A 26415-nucleotide genomic window follows, 5' to 3' on the forward strand; every position below is an offset into this window, starting at 1 on the left:
AGTGTTTGAGCAAATACTGTGAGTCTACAAAAATATATTGCGAGATTTTCCCTGAAATGCACATGTTCAGCATCCTTTATACCAGACCGCAGTTTTATCGAAATAAGTATTAGATATAATGTAATATAATCACGCCAAAGTATAATAAAAACCTGAGTGATGTACATCAAATAATTTAAATTAGTCCACAGTGATAAAATCCCAGAGCATTATCATAGTCTGTATAATAGGCAGCATTATGTCCTGATCACATGAGTTAGGGATAATCTTTTTATTGTCCTTGATGAGGTGATGTACGTTTATGATTCCTCAATGAAAGTTGATTCCAATCATGAATACAAGACTTACACGTGTGTGTATGTGTGTGTGTGCGCGCGCGCGTAAAAAATTCTCAATCTTCGAGAATCTCATATTTTTAGGTTAGTTAACATTTCCGGGCTATTTATTTATTCTACAAACGCCTGGCTAGTTACACAGAAGTCCAATCTTGTGAGGGTTGTATATCGTCCAGTCTTACTATGAAGGTTTTTGTGGTGCAACAGGTAATCAAATAATTTATCGTGTATCTAAACACAATCATCTTAACACGCGCGATTAAATTAATTATTTATTTGTACTTTAATACATTCGAATTTCGAACACAGCCTACTTTTTTATTCTCATAAGTGTGGTAGATTGCAATGAAACAAAGTAATGTTATCTAAATTATCAAAATTAAAAAGGCTTTATAAACGATGTCATTCACTTCGTAAATATCACGAAGGAATTGAAAATTGTTATTGAAGTAAAAGAAACATACGAATTAAAATAATCTATCAATTGTTAACAAAAGTTAACATTTTCATCACTAGCATAGAAAGTTTTTAGAAACGTTGTGTCACATTACGAAGGCTACAACGTCACGTTCCGGTCCACGATCCACGGTTCGAGGACAAGAAATCGACACAGCAACGAACATTAGTCTATTTGGAATCCCACGATTTGGAAATCGTAGCCAATAGAGCTCTCTTGGCACGATTGCACATTCTTTTGCTGTTCCGTACATTAAATTAATATTGGCTAATTCAGCATCAGTCACACGCACATGCAAGACCGTCTTCTCCATCCTACATTCATTAAATAGCCTGAAAAATTTTCTACTCTTTCAATTAAAAATAATTCTCATACAGACATTAGTGCTGCCACATTTTGACTACTGCGACATTCTGCTAAATTCTAATTTAGCCCAAACTTTGCAGCGCGTTCATAATGCCTGCATACGTTTCATTTGCAACATACGCAAATACGACCACATTACACCTTCCCTTGAAACGCTTCAATGGGTAATATTACAGGACCGAAGATATATTATTCATTCACTAATTTTCCTATATCGCATCATCAATACTTCTTCGGCTAACTATCTCTCAGTGCGTTTTAATTTCTTGTCCTCAACACAGCCTGGGTACTCGTTCTAAAAATGTCCCTTTATTATCTATGCCTTGTCATAAAACAGCTCACTATTCTTCCTCTTTCACAGTATCAGCAATTCGTTTCTGGAACTCCCTACCCAGGTCCCCCAGGAACTGTCGAATGATATTGCAATTTAAAAGTAAATTATTCAAACACGTGACCAGTATTAAGCCACATAACTCCTAGCTTCAGATTTAATTTTCCCATTCCTTTATCCTATCATGATTGTTGTATGTACTTTTATCATTGAAATTATAAATATACATTCTCCTACAAATTGTTAGTACATATTTTACTCATTTTTCTGAAAATATCTTCTTTCTTCCTCATTCATGTTTAATTCTCTTTTGTGTGTATGTATGTAATTTTCCTCAGTGTTGTATTAGTTATAATGTACATTTGAATTTGTAATTCTTATAATTTGTAATATTGGTTCACTTACCACTTGCGTATTTGAGTGTAACTTCTAGGCCTTACATTATTTTGTAATTATTAGACCTATTTAGTATATTTGCATTATTTTACTCAACTTGTGCTTATATGACTGTATCAGTTTTTAGTGTTCTTTAAATCTTAGTCTGTAATCATTAACTTGTATTACTGCAAATTGTATCTGCTTCTTTTGTTTCTGGCTAAGTGGAAGAGAAGGACTGATGACCTTAACTTCGCCAGAATAAATAAATGTGTATGTGTCTAATGCCAACCCACTTCCCTTTGCGTGATTCGGGTTCCGCGTACTGTGGATAGATGGCAGGACTGTGACTAATTTTCAAATTGCACACCACTTCGGCGGGTATCATCATCATCATCATCATCATCATCATCATCATCATCATCATCATCATCATCGAATCCTTTCTGCTTCCATTAAGTTAAGTGAAGTTCCTGCAATATTAATGACGTTTAACTGACTTAGAAAGCGTGTTCATTCTGGCGTACATGTGATCAAAAAATGTGCGTATTGTCTAAACTGACAGACATTTCATGCCATGTAAATGTGGCATATACTAGAACTAGGGCATTCGATAAGTAATGGCAACAATGCTGTAAATCAATGCTTCTAGCGATGACTATTGAAATCTTGTACTATATAAAATAGAGCAGCGATTGTTTCATAAATTTGCAATATTGAAAGTCTCGAAGTAGCCATGTTTTTAAATACAGTGGCTGTTTCTGATTTCGAAGTAAACAATACATCCCCAAAGGTACGAACAAAGATGCTTCATAAAAATTCTAGTTGCAAGAGAAAGCATGCAACTCAATGCTTTGGGGTATTACAAGAAGCCGAGAGAAGTTCTACCATTATTGAACTGTTGTAAGCGAGGCATTCACTTTCAATCAAGAGTTGATATCCGAAGAGCTTTAGATTGATCAGTGAGAGAGATATCCAGAAATGCTGCTGCAGGTGGAGCTCGCCGTCTTCCAAGAATTTGGCAACGTATTGTTGACATTGTAGAAAACTATATTTTGAAGTATGTAATGTCAAAAGTAACCTAAATAGAAACAGTAAATATGTTGCCATTACTTTTCGAATGCCTTAGTATTTTACGGTGTGATGTTTTATGTCTTATCACGCTTATCAATATAATCAGTCTATCAGTCATCAATTTTTTCACTCTTTTCACTTTATCACTTTTTTCAGTCTTATCAGTTTTATAGTCCGTGTTCAGTTAACATAATGAAGCAGAGTACTTATGTCCGAGATCTCACAACAAGAAAGTGACTTTTTCTACCATTCAGTTACCGTTATTAATTCCCAGAGATTATTATTTGCAAACAAGATACACAGTGACGTACGCAGGACTCCTTTCTGTAGTAATGAGAAATATACAGTATGCAAATGCATATTAATTTGTATCGGAGCTACATATCTTAATGAAACGTAGTAATTAATTAATAAAGTAATTAATTGAAGTATTTAGGCATAATTTTTTACATTCATTTAAAATGGAATCACCACATTAATTACCTTTGTAATAAATTACGTAAAATAATATATTATTTTGTTTTATCGAGGAATTACTTGTCAATAACTTTATTACGCACAATATACGTACTTAACTTTATTTCAGTCGGTAATTATGTATGGAATTCTAGGATGGGGTAGCTTATTTAAATCCAATTTTAATCCACTTTATTTATTACAGAAGAAAATAATTAAAATATGTCTTCATAAACCTATTGATTTTCCATCTCAAAAATTGTTTTTTGACTATAATGTTCGTAAAGTAAGACAAATTTATTATATTAATAAAATTCATACATATAAATCGAAATAATTTTGAATTGTATTCTCATAGTTATGATTGTTTGAACCAAAATGCAACACTGCTACAATATTTAATCATAGGAGTAATTTAGGCCCAAGAATATTAGGCCTATAACAAATTTATATATAAATATCCTAATCTTGTTAATTCTAATAGTTCTAGTATTAAATTTAAAAAATTATGTATGGATTTTATAAAAATTTGAAAAATTGTAAATTTAAATTTATATATTCTTATTGCGTAGTAGACATAACACAAATTGTATTATATACTTTTTAATTTCAATTCAGGAATCCGCCCCTGAGCACGAGTTCTACTCTTTCAGGGGCGAGCTAAAGTTTTTCTACAAATCTAGTATTTCAGGTAAGGCTCCCTGTAAAGCAGATTTGAATAATTTCAAGGGAAAAATTGTTCCGGGGCCTGGTATCGATCCCGGGACCTCTGGTTGAACGTACCAGCGCTCTTTCCAACTGAGCTACCCAGGAACTCCACCCGACACCGTCTCAACTTTTCCCTTTATATCCACACAACTCGCGTGGGCTGACGAAACGCCAGAGACCCACATCGAGTGCACACAATCTCTGTGTGACTTGGAATTGTGGTTTTCTGTTAACGTACACAGTGACGTATATATTATACAAATCTAGTCTTTCAGGTAAGGCTCCCTGTAAAGCAGATTTGAATAATTTCAAGGGAAAAATTGTTCCGGTCCCGGGATCGATACCCGGCCCAGTATTGTTATTAGTATTACCATCATCATCATTATTATTATTATTATTATTATTATTATTATTATTATTATTATTATTGTTATTATTATTATTAAATCAATAACTAGTGAATAACTGATAATAGTTATCAAAAGATTAAAAAAAAATAATAATAAAATGGAGGTATAGCGTAGTCTAATAATTATTTTATTCTTCAAGGGAAGATGTAGGCCTATATTACAGGCACGTATATAAAAATTATGGTAACACTTGCTGATAAATAATAATAATAACAACAATAATAATAATACCTGTTATGCCTGTGTATTCAGCGTAATGCTCTGCAATGTCGTTTCTATATACTACTCAGTGGCGGCTCTTGCATATTTCTTAAGAGGAGGAAAGAAGTTAACAGCGCAAAATGACACCTTCTTGAGAGAACCATGCTACAAATTAGTCTACATGCATACATGTAACACCAGATAGTGTTAGGGTTGGCCTTCACTTTTGTATAGCAATAATCTGTTCTTGTAAACTGAATTTCCTAAATTGTCCAAAATATAATGTGTTTTCACTTCCATTCATTGTTGAATAATTGCACAAATTAACAATTACAAGGAAATTCACAACCTCGCAGCATTTTCCCGTACATTACAGCATCACACGTGTTGGAAGAGACCAGCTACTAACACGTAACCGGAACCGTTTTACTGAAGTGGGAATGGGAAATAATCTGTTAGGAAAGCGAAAACGATGCACCCACCCACGTGGTTTGTGTTGTCACATGTACATTTTATAAGTTCAGTATCACATGTTTTGAAGAATGTTAGTTCTTATAAAGTCACACTACCATTATTGTTCAAAGCTGCCGGTGGCCGATTAATTTTTTATGTTAAAAATAATGTAGTTTGCAATACTATCAATTTCAAATTATTTGTACAAAACTGACAACTTGGCTGTTGTTCTGTCTAGTAGACAATGAATGGAAGTGAATTTCAGGGGCCAAAAGGCTTTGCTATACTAACGTAGAACTACTTCCTCTTTGTTTTATATAAATCCAACTTCAACTTTCAGATATCTTCGAAAGTTTCAAACCATGAATAGTAGCTTATATAAAGTGCAATGAATAATATATTTTGATTTATAATTTAAAAACAGTTTATATAGTGTATTTCATAGCTTTGCGTTAAAACTGTTTTTATTATGTCTCCTCCTAGATGTGTTATAGTCTGGTTGAATACAGCATCGTTAGATGACAGCGGTAGCGAGCTTGCTGCACGACCAGTCTGTTTCTATTTCCCGCTCATGCGCTGATTCAGAGGAGGATCTCCTCCCTCTCCGTTCATTTACTTGCTTTAAAACTCTGCTTCTTTCTCTGGCCGCTAGTGCGCTGTTGTCTATGTGTGTTAACTGAAGTAAAGGAGGAATGGATTGACTTTCCTCCACACAAACAATCTCGCATCTTTCTCACATTTTTCTAACAGCACATGAGTGCATGTCGTTTAAAAGTCGATCAACCGGGGTTTTCTTACAGCTGTGAACTTAAAAATTATCGAATCTTCCTCGAATTTCAAGGCATATATTTCATTAGGTGTTTACTTTCAAAAGAAGAAAAATGTGAGGAGGACGTTCCTCCCTTCCCTCCCCCGAGGAACCGCCACTGATACTACTACTAATCGAACTGTTGAGCAAAGCAACATATTACATTTTCTCCGACAGAACAGCGAATAAATTCCTCTTCCCATTCTGTACGAAACCTTCTGTTCCGTTGACCTGGTTGGCAAGTTGGTATAGCGCTGGCCTTCTCTGCCCAAGGTTGCGGGTTCGATCCCGGGCCAGGTCGATGGCATTTAAGTGTGCTTAAATGCGACAGGCTCATGTCAGTAGATTTACTGGCATGTAAAAGAACTCCTGCGGGACAAAATTCCGGCACATCCGGCGACGCTGATATAACCTCTGCAGTTGCGAGCGTCGTTAAATGAAACATAACTTTAACCTTCTGTTCCTGCTAGAGACAGAGGGTTTGTAGAGTGACATGGTACCGTCACTGCTTACCTTCAGTACGTGAGCGAGACAGAGAGCAATGTACAGGAAACTCCACTTACCAGTATGAATGTCTTTGATTACACGATGTGATCACGATACCCAGTTTGGTCACCGCTGCTCTATGCGCACTCACGCACACACACACTCACACACACACATCAATTAGGCATATTTACACAATCTATATGCACAGTGCTTTAACAATTACACAATGGTATTAATAACATAAACATATGTGATAAAGGATTAGAATCAGAAACACAAGAAGAAAATTAATAATATATACTCCCTTACTCTTTTCTTTTGCATAATAAACTACCGTATTGTGACAAAATCGTACTTCTGTCAGTCTGAAATCAATAAATATTTTCTATTGAAGCAAAACTAATATTTGAAACTCAATAACCAAAATGACTATGTGCTTGTATTTCGAGACTTATGAGGTCGTTTCATTTGCGGAACAAGTTCAATGTTTGGAACAATTTAATGAATTAACCATGTTCAATCTCGAAATGTAATTCAGGTTTTCGTCTGACATAAAGCTTCTCAGGCGGGCACATCTTCAAAGTTCACCATCTTACCACAGTCTAGTATATACAGTCACGAAGCTCAATACGTAGTAAATATGCAAACATTAGATAGTTGCTCACCACTAGGATCGCTAATATCGTCTCATTATAGACAATGCAAAATAGTACTGACACAGTCTATTGTTTCTAGCATCCTCAAAACTCAAGCTTCGTGACTGTATATAGTAGACTGTGATCCTACTGCAGTCAACCGCTGCACTGACAGTGAGTGACGTACACTATGCATGCATCGCGCGCTCATAAGTGTTGCTTTTTAAAGTAAAAACACTCATTTCTCAGAATCACGTAACGTGCCCAGCCCTGAGCTAATTGGTACTTGCAACTTTAAGGTATGTATTTTTTGATACATTTAATTGTACAGTATAGTTGGTAAGGGGCGACTGAAGTTGGTATGGTTGTTCTGATGTATTCCTTGTGTAGAGAGTGTTGTGATGTATTAATGAGTTGGTCTGCCATTTTGTCTTGTGCAAATTAAAAAAAAAAAAAAAAAAACTGTGTTTTCCATTCAATATTAGTAGTTAATATGTATTCCACAAGTCAGGTCAAGGAGTTCTGAATAAATTTTGTGAGAGGACATGTCGTCAGCTAAAGTAAAGAATGATTGTCTGAAGAAGATGAGACCCATTGTTGTGGGGTAACGGTTAACATTCCTGACTGTGAAACGAGCTTGCCTGAGTTCAAATCCTGGTTGGGATAAGTTACCTGGTTGAGGTTTTTTCCCTCAACCTGTTAAGAGCAAATTCTGGGTAAATTTCGGTGCTGAACCCTAGATTCAATTCGCTGATATTTTCACCTTCATATCATTCAGACGCTATACAGGGTGTAAGGGGTATAAGTGCCGTCCTTTTCACAGTCAAGGACGGTCTACAGGGTCAAAAAATGTCCATACAACATAATATTGGTATGATATGTATGAACACTTTTATTCATTACAAAGCAGTGCACATGTGCTTGGGTGTTGCCCACAGGGAGAAGTACTCAGAATAAAACGTCACAATGCCATACGTTCTATGATCGCAGATGCACTTCGATCCAAAAACCTAGACGTTTACGAGAAAGTTTATTGTATTGCTGATGGTGGGAGCAATCGTAGGATCGATATCATAGCTATAAATAGAATAGACAGCCGAAATAATTGATCCTACGATCAGATTTGAAATCTCAGCCACTCAACCATCTGAAGTGAACAAAGAGGAAAAAGAAAATCTATGAGCCCACGATTCAGTACCTCTCAGCGAAATATAACATTGAAAAAATCACAGTTACCAGTCTCTTCTTCGGAACGAGAGGCACCATTCCGAAAACCTTTGTAAAGTGGAGGGAAAAATACAAGCTGAAGAGAGATCTTCAAGATGCCATCGTCACCACCATAATAAAATTTTCTGTAGCGATATTTTGCCAGCACCTTTATGGTGTACACTCAATTTAAATTGTACTAGGTTCTATTTTTTTCTTATGTCTTAATCTCTTTTGTTTGAAACCTGTTTATATAATTGTTCCTTTTAAATTTTATTGTGAGTTGTTGTGTCGCAAGACAAACCCAAAATATTTGGTCAGACTAATAAATTAAATTAAATACTACGAATATCAGATTGAAGTAATCGTAAGTTTTTTAAGGATCATTTACCTGTACTTAATATAATTCTTTATGTTTATCTTTATTTCCTCATTTATAATTTTTTTAGTTCAAGAAGAGGGTTTAATCCTTTAACCTTCCCTGTTGATATGCCACTAGAGATATAGGCATTGACTATGTTTTCTTAGTTACATCGTTAATTGGAGGTTCTATATTTAATTTCATACTAATAAATTTTTCTTTTTCTTCAGAGTTGGGAAGAAGGCTGTGGTGTATGGAAGTGTTCCTGGCGTCACTGGAGAGTCAGGTCAATCTCCCATTCAACATGTAATTTACTGCATCCACGGGAAGCCTAATGGCTGCTGTGTTCTGTCAGACACAGATCTCATTGATCGTCCATTACCATTAAATGGCAGCACGACTTCCATGAACAAACGCAAGGATTCCCTTACAGCCACAATTGGTAAGTACTTTAGATACTGCATAGGTATTATTATTATTATTATTATTATTATTATTTTTATTATTATTATTATTATTATTATTATTATTATTATTATTATTATTATTATTATTACTCTTTATATTAACAGAAAATTGTACTGCATCTGGGATATGTTAGGGTAATTGCAGTGTAATTAATAATAATAATAATAATAATAATAATAATAATAATAATAATAATAATGTGTGTTTTTCTGGGAAAAAGGGGGTGGAACTCTATGTATAATATATTAGAGCGGACAGGGACATGATTACTGTCCAGTAAACGGGTAGTTTGTCGTTTTTAACCTCCTTTAAGACTTTCAAGGCCTAAGCGAAGTTCAATTAAAAATTATGTTAAAACATGATTATTAATGTCACATTTCTCGGTTCCATGATGAGAAATACAACAGAAAGGTGCCAGAACACCGTTCTGACGCATTTTCTAGAAAAGAACTGATGATAATAATAATAATAATAATAATAATTAATAATAATAATAATAGCCTTATAATGAAATATTTTTTATTTAATTAATTTTATTAATATATTTAATTTGTTTATTTTATTTATTCATTTATTAATTTATTTATTCACTTATTTATATTAATGTGCTAGCCAACAGGGTTCAGCCCAATAATAGGATAGCACAATTTATAGTTACAGGTGAAAGGGAGAAAAGTTTGGACGACATTAAGATATATCGATCATATGTGGAGACTAAGAGGAAGGCAGAAAATAGGAACGATTGGAGAATGCTGGATTTGAAGTGAAAGATCTGCCCTTGGGCAGAAAACTATGAATGGAAATGAATAGTTACAATAATAACACAGCAAAAATAATGACAATCATAAAAATGATTATTTATTAGTATTGCTGTTGTTTAGTCAACTGTCCGAAGACAGGTCTGAACCTCATAAGTGACACTAATAAGGCATCACTCATGAGGCAGCCAAGCCAGGAGATGATGGGATAGTGTGGTTAGTTCCTTTCCCCCTCCAATACTAACATATTACACTAAACAGACTTAGGAATCATTATTATTATTTTCCATTATTATACATGTTTACAGTGCATGAAAAGCATATTCCTATGGCCAATTTTTACACTTTTATCCTCTTCCTCCAACTTTCTCTATCCTCTGATTTCCCTTCTTGTAGTTATCTTTTTCCATTGCTTTCTTAATTTCCTGCAACCATGCGTTTTGAGGTCTGCCTCTTCCTCGATGGAATCCATTCCAAAACTCTTCTTGGTAATTGTTCATTCTTCATATGTTTCACATGTCCATACCATTCCAATTGTCTGCATTGTACAAAATCCAGAATTATATTTTCTTCATTAGTTTATTGTCTGATAACTTCATTTGGTATTCTTACATCTGGCTGAATGCCTTAAGTAGTCCATTTCCAGTGCTAACAATTTTGATAGTAAATGTTGATTCAACTTCCATGTTTTTTTCTCCGTATGCCACGATTTTTTTTTAACTAGCCTATTACTTACTTACTTACAAATGGTTTTTAGAGAACCCAGAGGTTCATTGCCACCCTCATATAAGCCTGCCATTGGTCCTTATCCTGACTGAGCAAGATTAATCTAGTCCCAACCATCATATCCCAACTCCCTCAAATCTATTATTAAAGAAAGACACTCTTTCAGCTTTCCCAATAACGGGACTGCCACATTGGACAAAGCATAAAACACAGAGTGAAAACAAAAAACAGATCACAAAAGAGAAATGTGGGGAACGAACAAAAAAGGGAAATTAAGTACAGGAAGGATAATAGCTTACAGTACATATAACAGGCCTAGACATTCAAACAAAAGTTCTTCCTTTTTAAGAAACAAAGTACAGGTGGTATTTTAAAATGGCAAGTGATCCTCTGATAGCAGTAAGGGAAACATCACGAATGAAGTCGTTGTTCAGCAGGAACTTATTGCAGAAACTGACAAAGAGGCAAGGTATTGTGCCCCTAGCGCCAACCATTAGCCCAACTACTTCAATGGAGGTGAGGTGATATTTCTCCAAATAGAATGGAACTGTGGGTTCATAAATTCTGCATTTTTCTGCGTGGACTTCAGTGGGCTGTTGTTACTGTGCCTCGAACCTGACTGTTGGGTCGATAATGTAGGCAGATGTAGAGCCTGGTGGAATGGCAAGCATGTCAGTTCGCCGACAGGATCCCTCTTGAAAGATGCCTTTCTTCCTCAAGGCTTTGGCAATCATGGACCTGATTCTGTGATGTCTAGAGTTCCGCAGCGTCTCGGTGAAAGGACAGGCACCCAAAACTTGGCCAAGATTTTCATATTGTCCTCCCGTCTACGTCTCGGCCTCCCCAAAGGTCTCTTTCCCTGAGGTCTCCCAACTAATACTTTATACACATTTCTGGATTCACGCATATGTGCTACATGCCCTGCCCATCTCAAACGTCTGGATTTGATGTTCCTAATTATGTTAGATGAAGAATGCAATATGTGCAGTTCTACGTCGTGTAACTTTCTCCATTCTCCTGCAGCTTCATCCCTCTTAGCCCCAAATATTTTCCTAAGCACCTTATTCTCGACACATCCTTAACCTCTGCTCTTCTCTCAGTAGCAATAGGCTAACCAGTAATATAACTGTTTTATAAATTCTAACTTTCAATTTTTTTTAAAAGCAATCTGGATGACAAAAGCTTCTCAGCTGAATAATAACAAGCATTTCCCATATTTATTCTGCGTTTTATTTTCTCTCTAGTATCATTTATATTCGTTACTGTTGCTCCAAAATATTTTAATTTTTCTACCTCTTTAAAGGATAAATTTCCAATTTTTATATTTCCGTTTCGTGCTATGTTCTGCTCACGAGACATAATCATACTGTGTCTTTTCGGGATTTACTTCCAAACGTATCTCATTACTTGCTTCTTGCTTGGCCTCTCACTTTGAAAGAGGAACAGAGGTTAAGGATGTTCGAGAATAAGGTGCTTAAGAAAATATTTGGGGGTAAGGCTAAGTAAAGTAATAATGGAGAAAGTTACACAACGCAGAACTGCACACATTGTATTCTTCACTTAACATAATTAGGAATATTAAATCCAGGCGTTTGACATAGACAGGGCATGTAGCACATAAGGGTGAATCCGGAAATGCATATAGAGTGTTAGTTGGAAGACTTGAGGGAAAAAGACCTTTGGGGAGGCCGAGAATAGATGGGAGGATCATATTAAAATGTATTTGAGGGAGGTGGGATATGATGCTAGGGACTGGATTAGTCTTGCTCAGGAAGGGACTGATGGTGGGCTTATGTGAGGTGGCAATGAACCTTTGGGTTCTTTAAAAGCCATTTGTAAGAAAGTGAGAAACAAATTGAGAAACCAGCCATATCATGAAACTGTGATAGTCTCAACTAATTCAGGACATTTATGGTACTGTAAAGCTATTTTTGTTTGTGCAGACAATGATCTAACTGTGCTTTCTTCTTGCAGTTGGTGAGCATTGTCATCAGTTAAGACCCAGTACAGTGGACAAGAAGGCTCGGCGTAAGCTTATAGTCGCAAGTGTTCTGTGTGTCGTCTTTATGATAGGAGAAATAATTGGTAAGTTCTCATATAATCATTATCCAACTTAACATAATTTAGACTCACAGTGATGTCACTCGAAGAATATGTTGCGATTTTTAGCTGTATCTTGAGATTTAATATTTCCGATATCTCGAAATTACCTTCAGGTTTTATTATTAGGATCGTAAGATCTGGTATTTTCCATAATGTCTGTCCATCTGCTGGACAGGACCAGATGTTGGGCCAGTTAACATAACGTACACGAAAGAGTAAGAAACCCTTCCAAGGTATCTTCGGTGCTGAACCTTGTTTGTTGTTGTGTAGTCAGCTGCCCAAAGACAGGTCTGAACCTCACAAATGATAATACCAAGAAGACACCACTTATGAGGCAACTAGGCCAGGAGATAATGGGGTAGGGTGGCCAGTGCAATGGGACCTGAAGATGTCATTTCATGGCACAAACATGTGTCCCTTTTAGTTCTGCCAGTAGATTGTATAATTATGTCATAATTTAATGACTGAATATTTAACAATAAAGTCTAAGTAATAGACGGAACAAAACAAATATATGTCATTTACCTTCAGTTTTCTGATAAGAAAAATGATATTAGTTTTTGTCATGGTTCAAACATGAAAGAAAACAGAATCAGTGGTTTATGTGGATAATGAGAAAGACAGGCTATGGCATGACTTCACCAGCGTATAGATAATTATACAGTATGAACACTTCGCGTTGGTACCATTGATGTAGCAGGACTGATTTCAGTGACCTTCAAACCAGTTTGAGCGTGAGATTCTGTTTCTCCCTGGAATTGGCACTGACATCACACCAGCTAGCAGTCGACAGTGGAAATATAACACATACAATTAATACATCTAAGTACATTATGTACTCAAAATAAATTGAACCAATGAAATAATAAATCCGTCATTAACTGTAATGTCTAGATTCTAGAGTTCCTTTATAATGAGAGTTGAGACGTTGACCCCAACAACAATTAAAATATGTAATGATCTGATAGCGCTGAAAATGGAAAAACAAAACTCCTATGAAAAGTAAATCCATATACCTATATTTTATTGTATACAAATATTAAATGAATTTGATACATAATTTTATAATGTATTATATTATTTTCTGATTAATTTATTATATGTATAAAACTTAAAAAATTATTGTTATAACTAGTTTGTCATTGAGAAATAAGGAAAAGCTGTTAACTTGAATTTATTTGAAGCAAAGCATTACTGGATTATGCAATAAGGTAGATAATGTTTGGATCCTATGTCTCAACTCTTACATTCAATTATTATCTTAGCGTGTCCTCGATTACACTAACCTCTAGCACTTGAAATTGGAACTAAACACCAGCGCACAGAGAAACAAAACAGGAAAATACGCTCAGTGTCCATTTCTTTGTAATCCTTATTCACTGACGTCACATTCGTAGTCATAATATGACCAACTTTGAACAAGTTTATATTTAAATGCACGTTTAACATGAGTTTAATATAGCAATTCCTTTGTTTTTTAGAACATTGAACATGTATTTATATTAGGCGATTGTCAAGATGGCCATGACTTAGACCATGATAATCACATGACTCCGATTTGTGCCAAAGCCTAGCCATGAGTGGTTTATATATGACGCGGCAGTAGAGGTGGGAAGAAATCGCCTTTACATAGGGTTTTGCCAAGACAATCTGGGAATCAAATGTTTATATAACTACTATTCTTATTCCAAATGTTTCCAATAAACATTCTGTGAAATCTTTGTTTGCAGTACCTGGAGCACAACATTTCTAAGTATCACAAAGTTCCTTCTTGTGAAAATGAAGTGAGAAACCAGCCCATCATGAAACTCTAACAATCCCAGTTAACTCGCGATGTTTATGGTATGGTACCATAAATCTATTTTTATGACCCAACAGTGATGTAACCATGCTTTCTTTTTGCATTTGGTGAGCATTATTCTAAACACGTAGAAAAGTAATTTGGCTGACCAAACTCCACCTCGAATATGGTTGCATGAGCCTTTACTTCTTGAATGAATGGTTCCTGTGTTTTCCTCCACAGTGTTTCTCAACTAAAATCAACACAAGTAGCAATAAAATTCCATGACATCATACTGATAAACAAATGAACAAGAAGCCATAATTCATTCTTTGCAGGGATTACCGGTACCTTATCTGCACTCCCACCACAGTTACATCTGTGAAATAAGGGTTTTATTAGTTTTTGTGAAGCGTGGAGGAAGGAAAGAAAACTTTATATACATTATAGGTAGATTATGTTTGATACCGGTAGTGCTATTGTATAAAATTAACAATTTTTATTTAATTTCTCTTCGAATTTAAATATCATTCAAATCAAATATCAAAACCCATACTTTTTATTAAAGTAATAATAAACATTACAAATATTTTCTTCCAGACAACCATATCCACCGTCTAAGGAACCATAACTGATTTAATGAGCCATGTGTTAGATCAAAAATAGTAATTGATAACATAGATCTGGAACAAGTGACAAGTATAAATTATATTTGGGATGTAATATTAACGTAGATTGCAAAACATATACTAAGAATGAATAAAACAGGAATACCAAAAGCAGCATTCCACTACAAACCACGAGGAAAGAGAGACATAGGAAGGCCAAAAAAGATGAAGAGAACAACTGTGAAGTGGAACAGGCATAATGCCTACTCCATCGAGTGAAGAAGAAGAAGAAGAAGAAGAAGAAGAAGAAGAAGAAGAAGAAGAAGAAGAAGAAGAAGAAGAAGAAGAAGAAGTTCTGTTTCTAAGAGGACTTGTAATCCTGAGAGACTAATGTTTTTTGCCCTTGAATTGTGTATACATTTCATTTCTAACAATATATTACGTCATACAGTTTCCTAGAATATTTCAACTGAATTACAACATGCAAAATAGTTACAGGAAAAGAACAACTTTTCTCAGTGCTGCAAACATAGAAGGGTTGAGAATTGTTACAGTTAATATTCACATTCAATGACAGAGAAAAATCAATTACCAAGCCAGATACATGGACTGTGAAAGACTAGCAGCATTGTTTTAATTAATTACAGTAAAATCCCTCATAACCGGCAGCCATTTAACTAGCAATACCAAAACAATGGCATTGTTGGCTGGGTAAAAAAAAAAAGTTTAAATCTACCATATTTTGGGTCTCAGTTTTGCCAAATTAGAAAGTTCGCACGAACTTTCGTTTTCAGTGAATATTCTAAATCAAAATTAGTGTATTATTTGTGTTGTGTGATGTTTTAATAAAGAAAATCCAAACAGTTTTTATGTTCATTTAGTTATGTTCGGGCCATCAGTGTTGCCACATTAGGAAGTTCGCATGAAAAAAAAAAAAAAAACGAAAAAATCATTGGATTTAATTTGTACTGAATTTCTATTTGTGTGATTTTGGTATTAAATGAAGAACCATTATTACTAAAAATTATTGCATTTCATACCCGTCTTTCCTGTGTAAGTTAACTTCTAGATATTGAATATGAATAAAATTCTCCCAGTAGTGTAGGAGAAATTGCTGTACATAGGTAGATAGAAAGCATAGCCAAAATTACTTTTCCGTTATTAGGGATTCTGAAAACATATACTTTTGTGAAAATTAGATTTTTTTTTATTATTATTATTATTATTATTATTATTATTATTATTATTATTATTATTATTATTATATTACATTATAATGCTTCCTCTTTAGATTTTGTGCAAAGAGGAAGTATATTGCATTTTGTATTCGCTTTGTGAATGTTTCAACATGAATCGTATAGAAAATGCCGTTATTGCCATGCTAATCTTTCACAATTGTGTTCCTGCAGGAGGTGTGCTGTCATCGAGTCTGGCCATAGCTACTGATGCCGCACACTTACTGACTGACTTCGCAAGTTTTATGATCTCGCTGTTTGCACTATGGGTGGCATCACGACCAGCAAGTCGTACGATGAGCTTTGGCTGGCACCGTGCAGAAGTGATCGGAGCCCTCACATCTGTGCTGATGATCTGGGTGGTGACTGGCATCCTGGTATACCTGGCAGTCGAGAGAGTCATCACCAGGGACTTCGAGATCGATTCTACACCTATGCTCATCACTTCTGCTCTGGGGATTGTTGTAAATTTGGTGTAAGTATTTTTAACTCTTTCTTCAGTTGACAGCATTCACTTGTTACAGAGCCAAATTTCACACTAATCCTAATCTATTCATACTGTCACTTTCATTCCCTATTCGAAGGTTGTGCTAACAACCCTGACGGACTTGCACCAACTTGCTAGCTTTTACTTGCTCTTGTTAGGCAAACTGTCCTGCTTGGGTCACAGCTGAGAGAAAGTAGGTCACAACTGAAATGTGCTCTAATTCACTTGGTGTGAACAGAAACATAATAAGAAATGAACAGTTTTTATATCAGAATCACTATGAAATAACAAATTATAAAGTAAAAAAGTTGTTGAAACACTAAAAAATAAGGCTCATATCTCTGATATGTCATATTTTTATCCGGGTCTCCTTTTAGAAACTTAAGTTAAATTAAACTCATTTATTGCTTTTCTGAACTCAACGACATGGTTTTTATCGGTCGTATAAATGCATATTTTACCATATTTTGATGATAGAAAAGCAGGGGTGTAGTCACGCCAGGATGCCGCTCAAATACTTTTTTTTGCAACCTGGGAATGCCCTGCTCCTTCATTTTTACTTTTTAAAATAATAATGGTCTTACTTGTGTCTTATTCAACTTTTTAATGACAAACATTGCACAATGTTATTGTATAAAGCAGTGGCGTAGCATCAATGTAAGCTAAAAAAGCTCAGCTTCCCCAGTTAAACGAGTCTGCTTGTAGTGCAGTGGAGGGGATTGGAAGCTGATGTGTGCAGGCTTCATGTTTACTGCTGCATCACAAATCAACCTGAGCTGCCGCATCACAACATTTAATGCATAAATATAAATTGTATTAAAATTAAGAAGTAATTTTGTTCATAAACTGCAGGTTTATTTTTTCGAAAGGATGAAATAGGCTACATACTGGTGATATACTTGTCTTTGACATATTACATAATGGAGTAATACTGTACTGCTCTTCACGAATGATTTATTTCAATAAGAAAATGATGATAGATACTGTATGTAAGTAAAAAATTAGAATATCCATCTGATATGCAGCAGTCCCAGTAAATACGCTGTTCATACGCGGTGTCTCAAAGAGCATCTTCTAAGGGTTTTACTGTAATAATAATAATAATAATAATAATAATAATAATAATAATAATAATAACAACAACAACAATAAACTATCATGAAGTGCTCTGTCACTATTTTTTTACGACTACACCTATGTAGAAAAGCATAGTTTTGGTCATATTACAGTAGTTTTAACAGTTCTCCAAGTATTATTGATATGTTTTGTGTCAATAGTGGCAACAGATTTTGTTTGCGTTTGGTTATTTGTTTTGGATTTTCTTTTCTTAGAAATATTTTGTGATTAAATTAAGTTTGAAGATTACTGGATTTGCCAGCATTAAGTAGTCAAAATACAAAGGACAAAAGGATGTTAGGAATATGGCCAGATTGTTGCTGATCAGTCTCACCTTCACTCCCTTTACCCCTCCCAAACATGTGACACTTAAAAGGTTACAATGTCACTGTTGCCAGATACTGATGCTCCAAAACTTCTGACAATGCGGAAAATATGCGAACCATTACTGTAGATTGACTGACATCATCTGGCCGACCTTTCACCCATCCCAACGCGTCATTATCAGCTTGTTGAATTTCTCTCCAGTGTCTCCAGTGTTGTCATCTACCCTTGATTAGTAGTCGACATAACATAGTTTTCACCATCCTTAATGATGATTTTATTGGACGTGGCAACACAGTGACACAATTAATGGGAATCATACTCCACTTCCAAATAGCTTGGTACTCCCACACCCCAGCTGGTAGATGATGAGTACTGCACTAGCACTCGATTTTCTAGGTCAGACCCACAGACGTTTTGGTACTGCAGCAGTAATATTTTATTCATGAACAGTCAGTGACCTTGTGAAAGAATTAGTCATGCAGAGAATAGACTTTGGACATTTTTCACCTCTCTTTCCCCCTTCTATTTTTATAGGCTGAACAGTCCACTATGGTCATTACAGGGAGTTAATATTCACAAGAACAATGTTGTAGAATGGTGAATAAAAAATTTGTCTACATAATTTTTGAACAATATTTAATTTGTTTTGCGTCGTATTTCCAAGCTTTATATCATATTTTGATATTGTTTAGATCATAAGTGCATGCATATTTATAGAGTTTTTAGATCATAGAAATCTAAGCATTACTCATTACTAGGGCTATGAAAAGGGAGCAGTTAAAGCTACTATTGCGACTTGCATGAAATCAAACCATATACACGTCGCCCTCAATAGGTAAGTACAGTTCGATTCCAACAACTTTAGCATACAATATGTATCGAGACCATGGTAAGTTACGTGTTCTAGTACGTAAACATGCCAAAACAGAAAAGAAGCCATGCAGATACATTGAGAATCTGAATACGGTGCAGATGTGTTTTGTATTGATGGGGATGACCTTGTCTGTAATCTATGCAATATAAAGATTTCTACTAATAATATTCAGAGACATGTAAATGGACGTTCTCTTGAAAACTTGGAGCAGTCTGAAAGATATGGTTTGTTTTAGTTTTATATTTTTCTTTGTAGTTAATAATGAAAACATTATCATTTAAAATGTTTTTATTCCTTTTAAGATGGTGAATCCACACCTGTGGAGTAATGGTCAGCGCGTCTGGCTGCGAAACCAGGTGGCCCGGATTCGATTCCCGGTCGGGGAAAGTTACCTGGTTGAGGTTTTTTCCGGGGTTTTCCCTCAACCCAATATGAGCAAATGCTGGGTAACTTTCGGTGCTGGACCCCGGACTCATTTCACCGGCATTATCACCTTCATCTCATTCAGATGCTAAATAACCTAAGATGTTGATAAAGCGTCATAAAATAACCTACTAAAATAAAAAATTTAGGATGTGTTGGGATGTCTAGTCCATCTTTTAATCAAGACCTCTGTGTTGCACTAAACTAATGTAAACAATTGTGAATGAACATTTCTCTTAATTTACAAATTAAAATAAACATGATGCTCATTGCATTTACACACTGTGCCACTGCTTATATCAAGTTGTAGCAGAAATTCACCCCATTCCCCCCGCCACAGCTATACTCGGTACCATCACTTTCTCTAGTCTGGACTTGTTTTTGCGGCACTGAGTGACATGGTTCTTGTTCTTCGCAGGATGGGCCTCACTCTTCATCAACATGGACATTCTCATGGGGCTTCTCATGACAGTGAAGAGGGTCATGGAAATCATCAGCATGGAGAAAAGCAGAACATCAATGTCAGAGCTGCCTACATCCACGTTCTGGGTGACTTTATCCAGAGTTTTGGAGTATTTGTGGCTGCATTAATTATATATTTTAAGGTAGGATATCAGTGTCGATGATGATGGTATTGACAATGACAATATCATAACTGCTATTATTATTATTATTATTATTATTATTATTATTATTATTATTACTACTACTACTACTACTACCGGTAATTTAATCTTTTGTTAATTGCAAATGGCAAGTGATATAGAGGTAATCAATATTTATTAACCACTGCTCATCTACAGTATAAACTAAACGAGTTTCACAGACTCTGAGAGATTGTAAATCTGACTGTGAAATAAAGTTTGTCCATGAAAGCTCTTGTTACCTTAAATTAATTAGAATGCAGAGGTCCATCAATTTGCTTATTAAAATTGTAATGTTATATTTTACAAAATATTTGAATATTTACAACATTATACAGGTCTACTACAAAAGAATCATTCGTTTTCAAACTGCTATATTTTCCAAAGTATTACTCGTACAACAGTGAGTGATACATCAGAAGAACCTTACACACAACACACTCTACAAATGTTCTATGTGTGCCCCTCGGGTGATACGACATATGTCCAGGCAGTAGTCCAGTTCACTCCACACATTGTGTAGCGTTGTCCTGTCAGTGACCATTACTGCATTATTGATGCTCTCTCTCAGCTGTACCAGTGTTTGTGGCAGTGGAGGTATGTAGACGCGGTCCTTAATGTACCCCTAAAGGTAGAAGTCATATGGCATTAGGTCTGTCATCTGCACCAACACCCCCAATCCAGCGATTCGGCAATTCATGGTTCAGATATTCACGAACATCAAGCATCCAATGACGGGGTGCCCTGTCTTGTTGGAAGACAAAATTGTCTGAATCTTCGGTTAGTTGTTGAAACAACCACAAAGTCAACATATCTAGGTAAGATGTACCCGTAATAGTGTTCTCACAAAAGAAAAACGGACCATACACCTTTGTTTGTGACATTGCACAGAAAACATTTACCTTTGGCGAATCTCTTTCAAGCATTAAAAATGCATGAGGATTGTGACTGCCCCAAATACGCACATTATGACGATTAACAACCCGAGATAAGTGAAATGTGCATTCGTCACTAAATATCAACTTGGCGGCGAAATCTTCGTCCTCCATTGCTTCCCGCATTGTGGTGTAAAATTGCATATGCCGCCCGTAATCTTCTGCTTTCAAATGTTGCAGAAGTTGTGCACGATATGGTTTGAACTTTATCTGTCGTCGCAAAATCTTCTACACAGTTTGCTGTGGTATTCCAAGCTTGAGGCTTCCATGGGCTGTTGATTTTTGTGGACTACGCACGAAAGATTCTCGCACTCTCTCTACTGTTTCATCGGGCACTGTCGGTCGACCGGTACTTTTCCCCTTACACAGACAACCAGTATCCTTGAATTGCTGACACCACTGCAAAATGCTCTGTTTACATGGCGGTTTGTGTCCATATTGTCGTCTGAATGCGTGTTGCACTGTTATAACAGACATACATCTCGCATATTCCAACACACAAAAACTCTTTTCTTGTTTTGTCACCATTTTGTGCAGGCACTACACTCGTGCTGCCAACTCGTGTACACAGTGCAAACCAGGTGCGTTTCCAGTTCTTTTGATGTATCACTCATTGTTGTAGGAGTAATACTTTGTAGAATATAGCGGTTTGAAAACGAATGATTCTTTTGTAGTAGCCCTGTATTCCAAAGTGTTGAATGTTTTCGGCATAACATATCATCAGAACACATAGCAAATTACGCATGAATATGAATACATATTCTGCATAAACAGATTTGACTAACAATAAAGTGAATACATTTGGGTTACATATTAAAATATTTAACACAATTAATACATAGACACTGGACACAATAAAATGTGGTCTTGTTAGTAAAATTGTAAAATTAGAATTGCATTATTTATATACAGAGTGATTCAAAACTTATGTTACAGAAGAATATGGTCAAAACTTATGTTACAGAAGAATATGGTAAATAGAGGGTACTAAAAGAAATATTTTTCATTAATCATTGAGTGTCCTATCTCACACCAGTTCGACATTGCACTTGTTTTAGTGTTGTGACTGTTTGCTACATTGTGATTGTTTGTTATTTCTATGTGCATTGATTCGTCATTGTCTGTTGTTTTTACGTACATTTATTGAAAACTCAATGATCAGAGAGTCAACATTAAAAAAAATGGAATGCTAGGGCCTGAGAGACCTAGCCGATGTGCATTTGGTTTTTGCGTCAAAGTGCAGTGATACCCCAGTTCGCAAGTTGTGTGTTGTTCACTGATGAAGAAACTTTCACATGGGATGGTATTTTTAAAACACACAACCAGCTCATTTGGGAGAGATAAGTGCATATTACATTGCAGTCAGATCTCATCAGGTGCGATTTAGTGTCAATGTGTGGTGTGGCATCATTAATGACACACTACTTGGTCCACATGTCATGCCAAATCGCTTAAGGGGAGAAAATTACAGCCACTTTTTTGTAAAACATCCGTAGTTGAAGCCATGTTTCATATCAGCAGCCATTGAACTATTGGACTCTGTGAAATGAAATAATGTGTTCCTTCTCGTATTATAATTTTGCCAATGTGTGTTGAAATTTTTCTTGTTCTCGTGAAAGAAAGTTAATCATGATATATATTTGTATGTCTGCTCTAATTTTAAAACGTTAAAATCCGACTTTTTAAAACAAATTTTTATTATTCTCTTTTCTATTGTTACTTTTTAGGATTACAAAAATTATAAAATTGCTTTTCTGTGCAGTGGAGTAAACAAACATTTTGCTCACTTTGTTGTAAAGTAAATAATTTAATTATTTGTGCATGACTGCTATCTAAACTGGTATTTACTAGTATTTTACCGTCCATAGTGACCTAAATAATGATTCTATTCATTGCAGTGAATTAAAATTTAATTCACTCATTCTCTCCTTGACAACTAACACATTAGCAACAATAAATAACTGAATTGTTACGAAATGCTTGAAACGTATTATTTGAAAATGTCATTAAGATGATACCAGTTTTTAAACAAATCATATAGTCATGATCTGTGGTTTGTACTGTATTGTTTTCGTTGCAGCCATCCTGGATACTTATTGATCCTATCTGCACATTCCTGTTTTCAATACTGGTGCTAATAACAACTTTCGCGATCATCAAAGACACAATGTTGGTGCTAATGGAAGGTAAGTGTTACAATATTTAGGCCTACTTCACAGACATGCAATTCCAATAACAATTGTATTGACATAAATTCATCCACAGTGAAACCTCTCATTTACGAATATTGAAGGGACGTAACAATCTGTCCGCATCTAGGAGGTGTTCTTTATTGGAAGGGAGGCTCCCCAATCTAACAGTAAATTTATAATATGCAGTATGTATCCCTTCACGCTTAAAATGAAATGTATTACTGTAATTTAATTCTAAATACAGTATACCACAGTAAATTCTTTGCAACTTTGAACTACAGTAGATAAGATCGAAAAAGGAAAATACAGTACTGTGCCATGCAATTTTATTCTAGGTCTACAATTATGCAGTACTGCAATATAAAGTTTCCAACTTAACCTTTACGTTCAGGTGTCATATCTCTCAAAACAGAACAACTGATTGAAGTGAAGGGAATAATCCTACTAACCCTATCATGTGTCGAATACAATTTCACGATCGCGGAAACCTTGGACCCATCAGACAGGTTAAATTTTATGACTTTGTTTATCCACCCGCTTCCAGCTAGCAAGGGGTAGCCAGCTGGGCTAGTGCTAGCCAACGAGACCCTTATTGTCTTTTTTCATGTTAAGGAATTTCTGTACAGTTCCCAAAACTAAATTTTCCATTTTTGTAACACATTAGGTCTTCAAATCAAAGTTCTGTCCGCAGTCAGGAGGTAAAGCAAGCTTTTAGGACTGTGAAACAGCTGTCCGTGTCTGAGAGTGTCTGTAAACGGAAGTTAAATTTATCATTATTTCTATATTATATCAGCTGGGACATAAAAGTCTGTCCATATATGAGGAGTGTTTGTATCTCGGGGGTGTCCATAAGGAGAGGTTTCACTGTATATCGAAGGGTCACTAGAGAAATCCAAGTGATGGAATCAGGAAATGAAAGTGTAAGTTTAATGTGTAACATACCAGATGTCTCGTGGTTTTCTACACAGTCTAGTCCATCTCATTGTATTCTGTATACAGGGTGGAAGTGAAATAGCCTTGCAGATTTTCAGAACGAATAGCTCATGTTGTATATAACAAAAAACTATATCATCACATTGGTGGAAAGTTAATAGTTTTAATTTTTTGTTATATAATTCAACTCTACAAATGGCTTTCTTCTTTCCAAGTCATCTTCTTTTTTTTTTTTTTTCTTTTTTTTTTTTTTATTAATACGAAGTCATTCACGTATGATGCATGTACTACATGTTGTCCATTTACATTTTTTGCCTACATGTGTTAGTTTCAATTGCCTGATTGTGTTTTTCAGTGCAGTATTAAATAACATTGGAAAGAGAGCATCCTCTTGACGTACTTCTGTTTTGTTTGGAAATGGTTCTGACACTGTGCCATTTGCTATCCTTCTACTTATTGTACTCTTTATACGTATTTTTCTAATCCAACTAATTCTGAGATATTTCAAGCTTGTGTATTGTGCATTTTATAAATGTTCTCTATACAGGGTGAGTCAGGGGAAAAGGTACATGGTGTGAAGGGTGATAATATTGATGATTCTGAACAAAAAAGTTTATATGAACATATGCACTGTTCTTAACAGTATCTGACATACAGCTGTTTGAAAATCATAGGCGTCAATCTCATGTCCTTCATCAGCACTCACATGCGGACGCAATCAAAACGACATTAGGTTGTAGTAGGTTCAATGAAACGTATCCTGGATGTTGAATTGGTCACAGTGGAGTCATTTTTTGCCACCGAGGTCACCCAGCCTTACTCCATTGGATTACTGTGCGTGAGGTTGACTTAAGAACGAAGTCTACAGGTGCAAAGTGGAAACAAGGAACTTTTCGCTCGCATTTTACATGCTTGTGCTTAAGGAATGTCCGAATCAGCTCAGATCAGCAACACAGCAGCTGTCTACAAGAGCTGCAAAGTGCATTGAAGTTGATGGTGGACTTTTTGAACATATTCTGTAAAGAAAAGTATACAATTAAACAGAACATAAGGTAACAATGTTTTAATTTACTATCACCTGCACTTTCCCTTTCCTCACTGTTTCCATTATTTTTCTCCGAAACTGTTAAGAACAGGGCATATGTTCTTATAAACTTTTTTGTTCAGAATCACCAATATTATCACCCCTCAAATTATGTACCTTTCCTCTTGACTCATCCTGTATACTGGGGAAACATTGTAACATCGCAGTTAAGATAAATTAAGCTCAATTACTTCTTTGCTTCTTGGTATGTGTTTTCATTTTAAGTACCTATACTTTGTATATAGTTAACATTGTTCAGTTTGAATATCTTTCCAAAATGGACCGTCTGTTATGTGTAATCTGCCAAGGTAGAATTCTGTTACTGAGTGTTCTATATTCTTTGTTCTTACTCCGAATAGCTGGGTAACTTTCGGTGCTGGACCCCGGACTCATTTCACTGGCATTATCACCTTCATTTCATTCAGACGCTAAATAACCTAGATGTTGATACAGCGTCGTAAAATAACCCAATAAAATAAAAAAAATTAAAAACTTACTCCGAATTTATTAATTTTGCGTTCTTGATTTTTATGACCTATATATACTAGTTGTTTGAAACTTGATTTTCAAATTAGGCTATTTAATGTTCTTGTGGAAAATAAATTTTGTCATGATTGTATCCACATGTAAAAAAATTGATTACTTGTTATAAATTTGAGTGCAGATGGTTATACCATATTTACTTACGTAATTCTCCCCTCACATACCTCCTCCCCCAAGACTCTAACACATATTTTTCAGAATTCAATTTTCCTCACGTGATTTCCCCCTCTTACATTTAAAAACTGTGACACCCCTTTCTCTTCAAGAGCTTCTTTTGTGAAGAGTCCTAATATCAAAAAAATATGCACGGGAAACCGAATGTTATTTATCCACCACTTCTACAGTAAAAATTCCAATAATTCTTCTGACTACAAGAAAAATGATCTGAATTTGTTGCGATAAAAATATTTTACGCGTGAAGGCCAGGCTACTGTCATTGGAACTGACACACAGCGGTACAAAGAAAAGTCTCATAGCTTCCCATAATTACTCAAATTACATACATTATGTGCGT

General features: G+C 35.4%; 1 protein-coding gene across 2 annotated transcripts in view; it reads left to right on the forward strand.

The window, feature by feature from the left end:
* LOC138694285 (proton-coupled zinc antiporter SLC30A2-like) overlaps window positions 1–26415 on the forward strand; it is a 63243-nt gene that overhangs the window by 29765 nt on the left and 7063 nt on the right. For both annotated transcript variants that reach the window (XM_069817805.1, XM_069817806.1), the window contains exons 2-6: window positions 8896–9107; window positions 12592–12702; window positions 16518–16818; window positions 19989–20175; window positions 23230–23335. In XM_069817805.1, coding sequence (XP_069673906.1) covers window positions 8896–9107; window positions 12592–12702; window positions 16518–16818; window positions 19989–20175; window positions 23230–23335 — 917 coding nt within the window. The remainder of the gene's footprint in view (window positions 1–8895; window positions 9108–12591; window positions 12703–16517; window positions 16819–19988; window positions 20176–23229; window positions 23336–26415) is intronic.

The sequence above is a fragment of the Periplaneta americana genome, chromosome 2 (assembly GCF_040183065.1).
Source record: "Periplaneta americana isolate PAMFEO1 chromosome 2, P.americana_PAMFEO1_priV1, whole genome shotgun sequence".
In the NCBI taxonomy this organism is placed as follows: Eukaryota; Metazoa; Arthropoda; class Insecta; order Blattodea; family Blattidae; genus Periplaneta; species Periplaneta americana.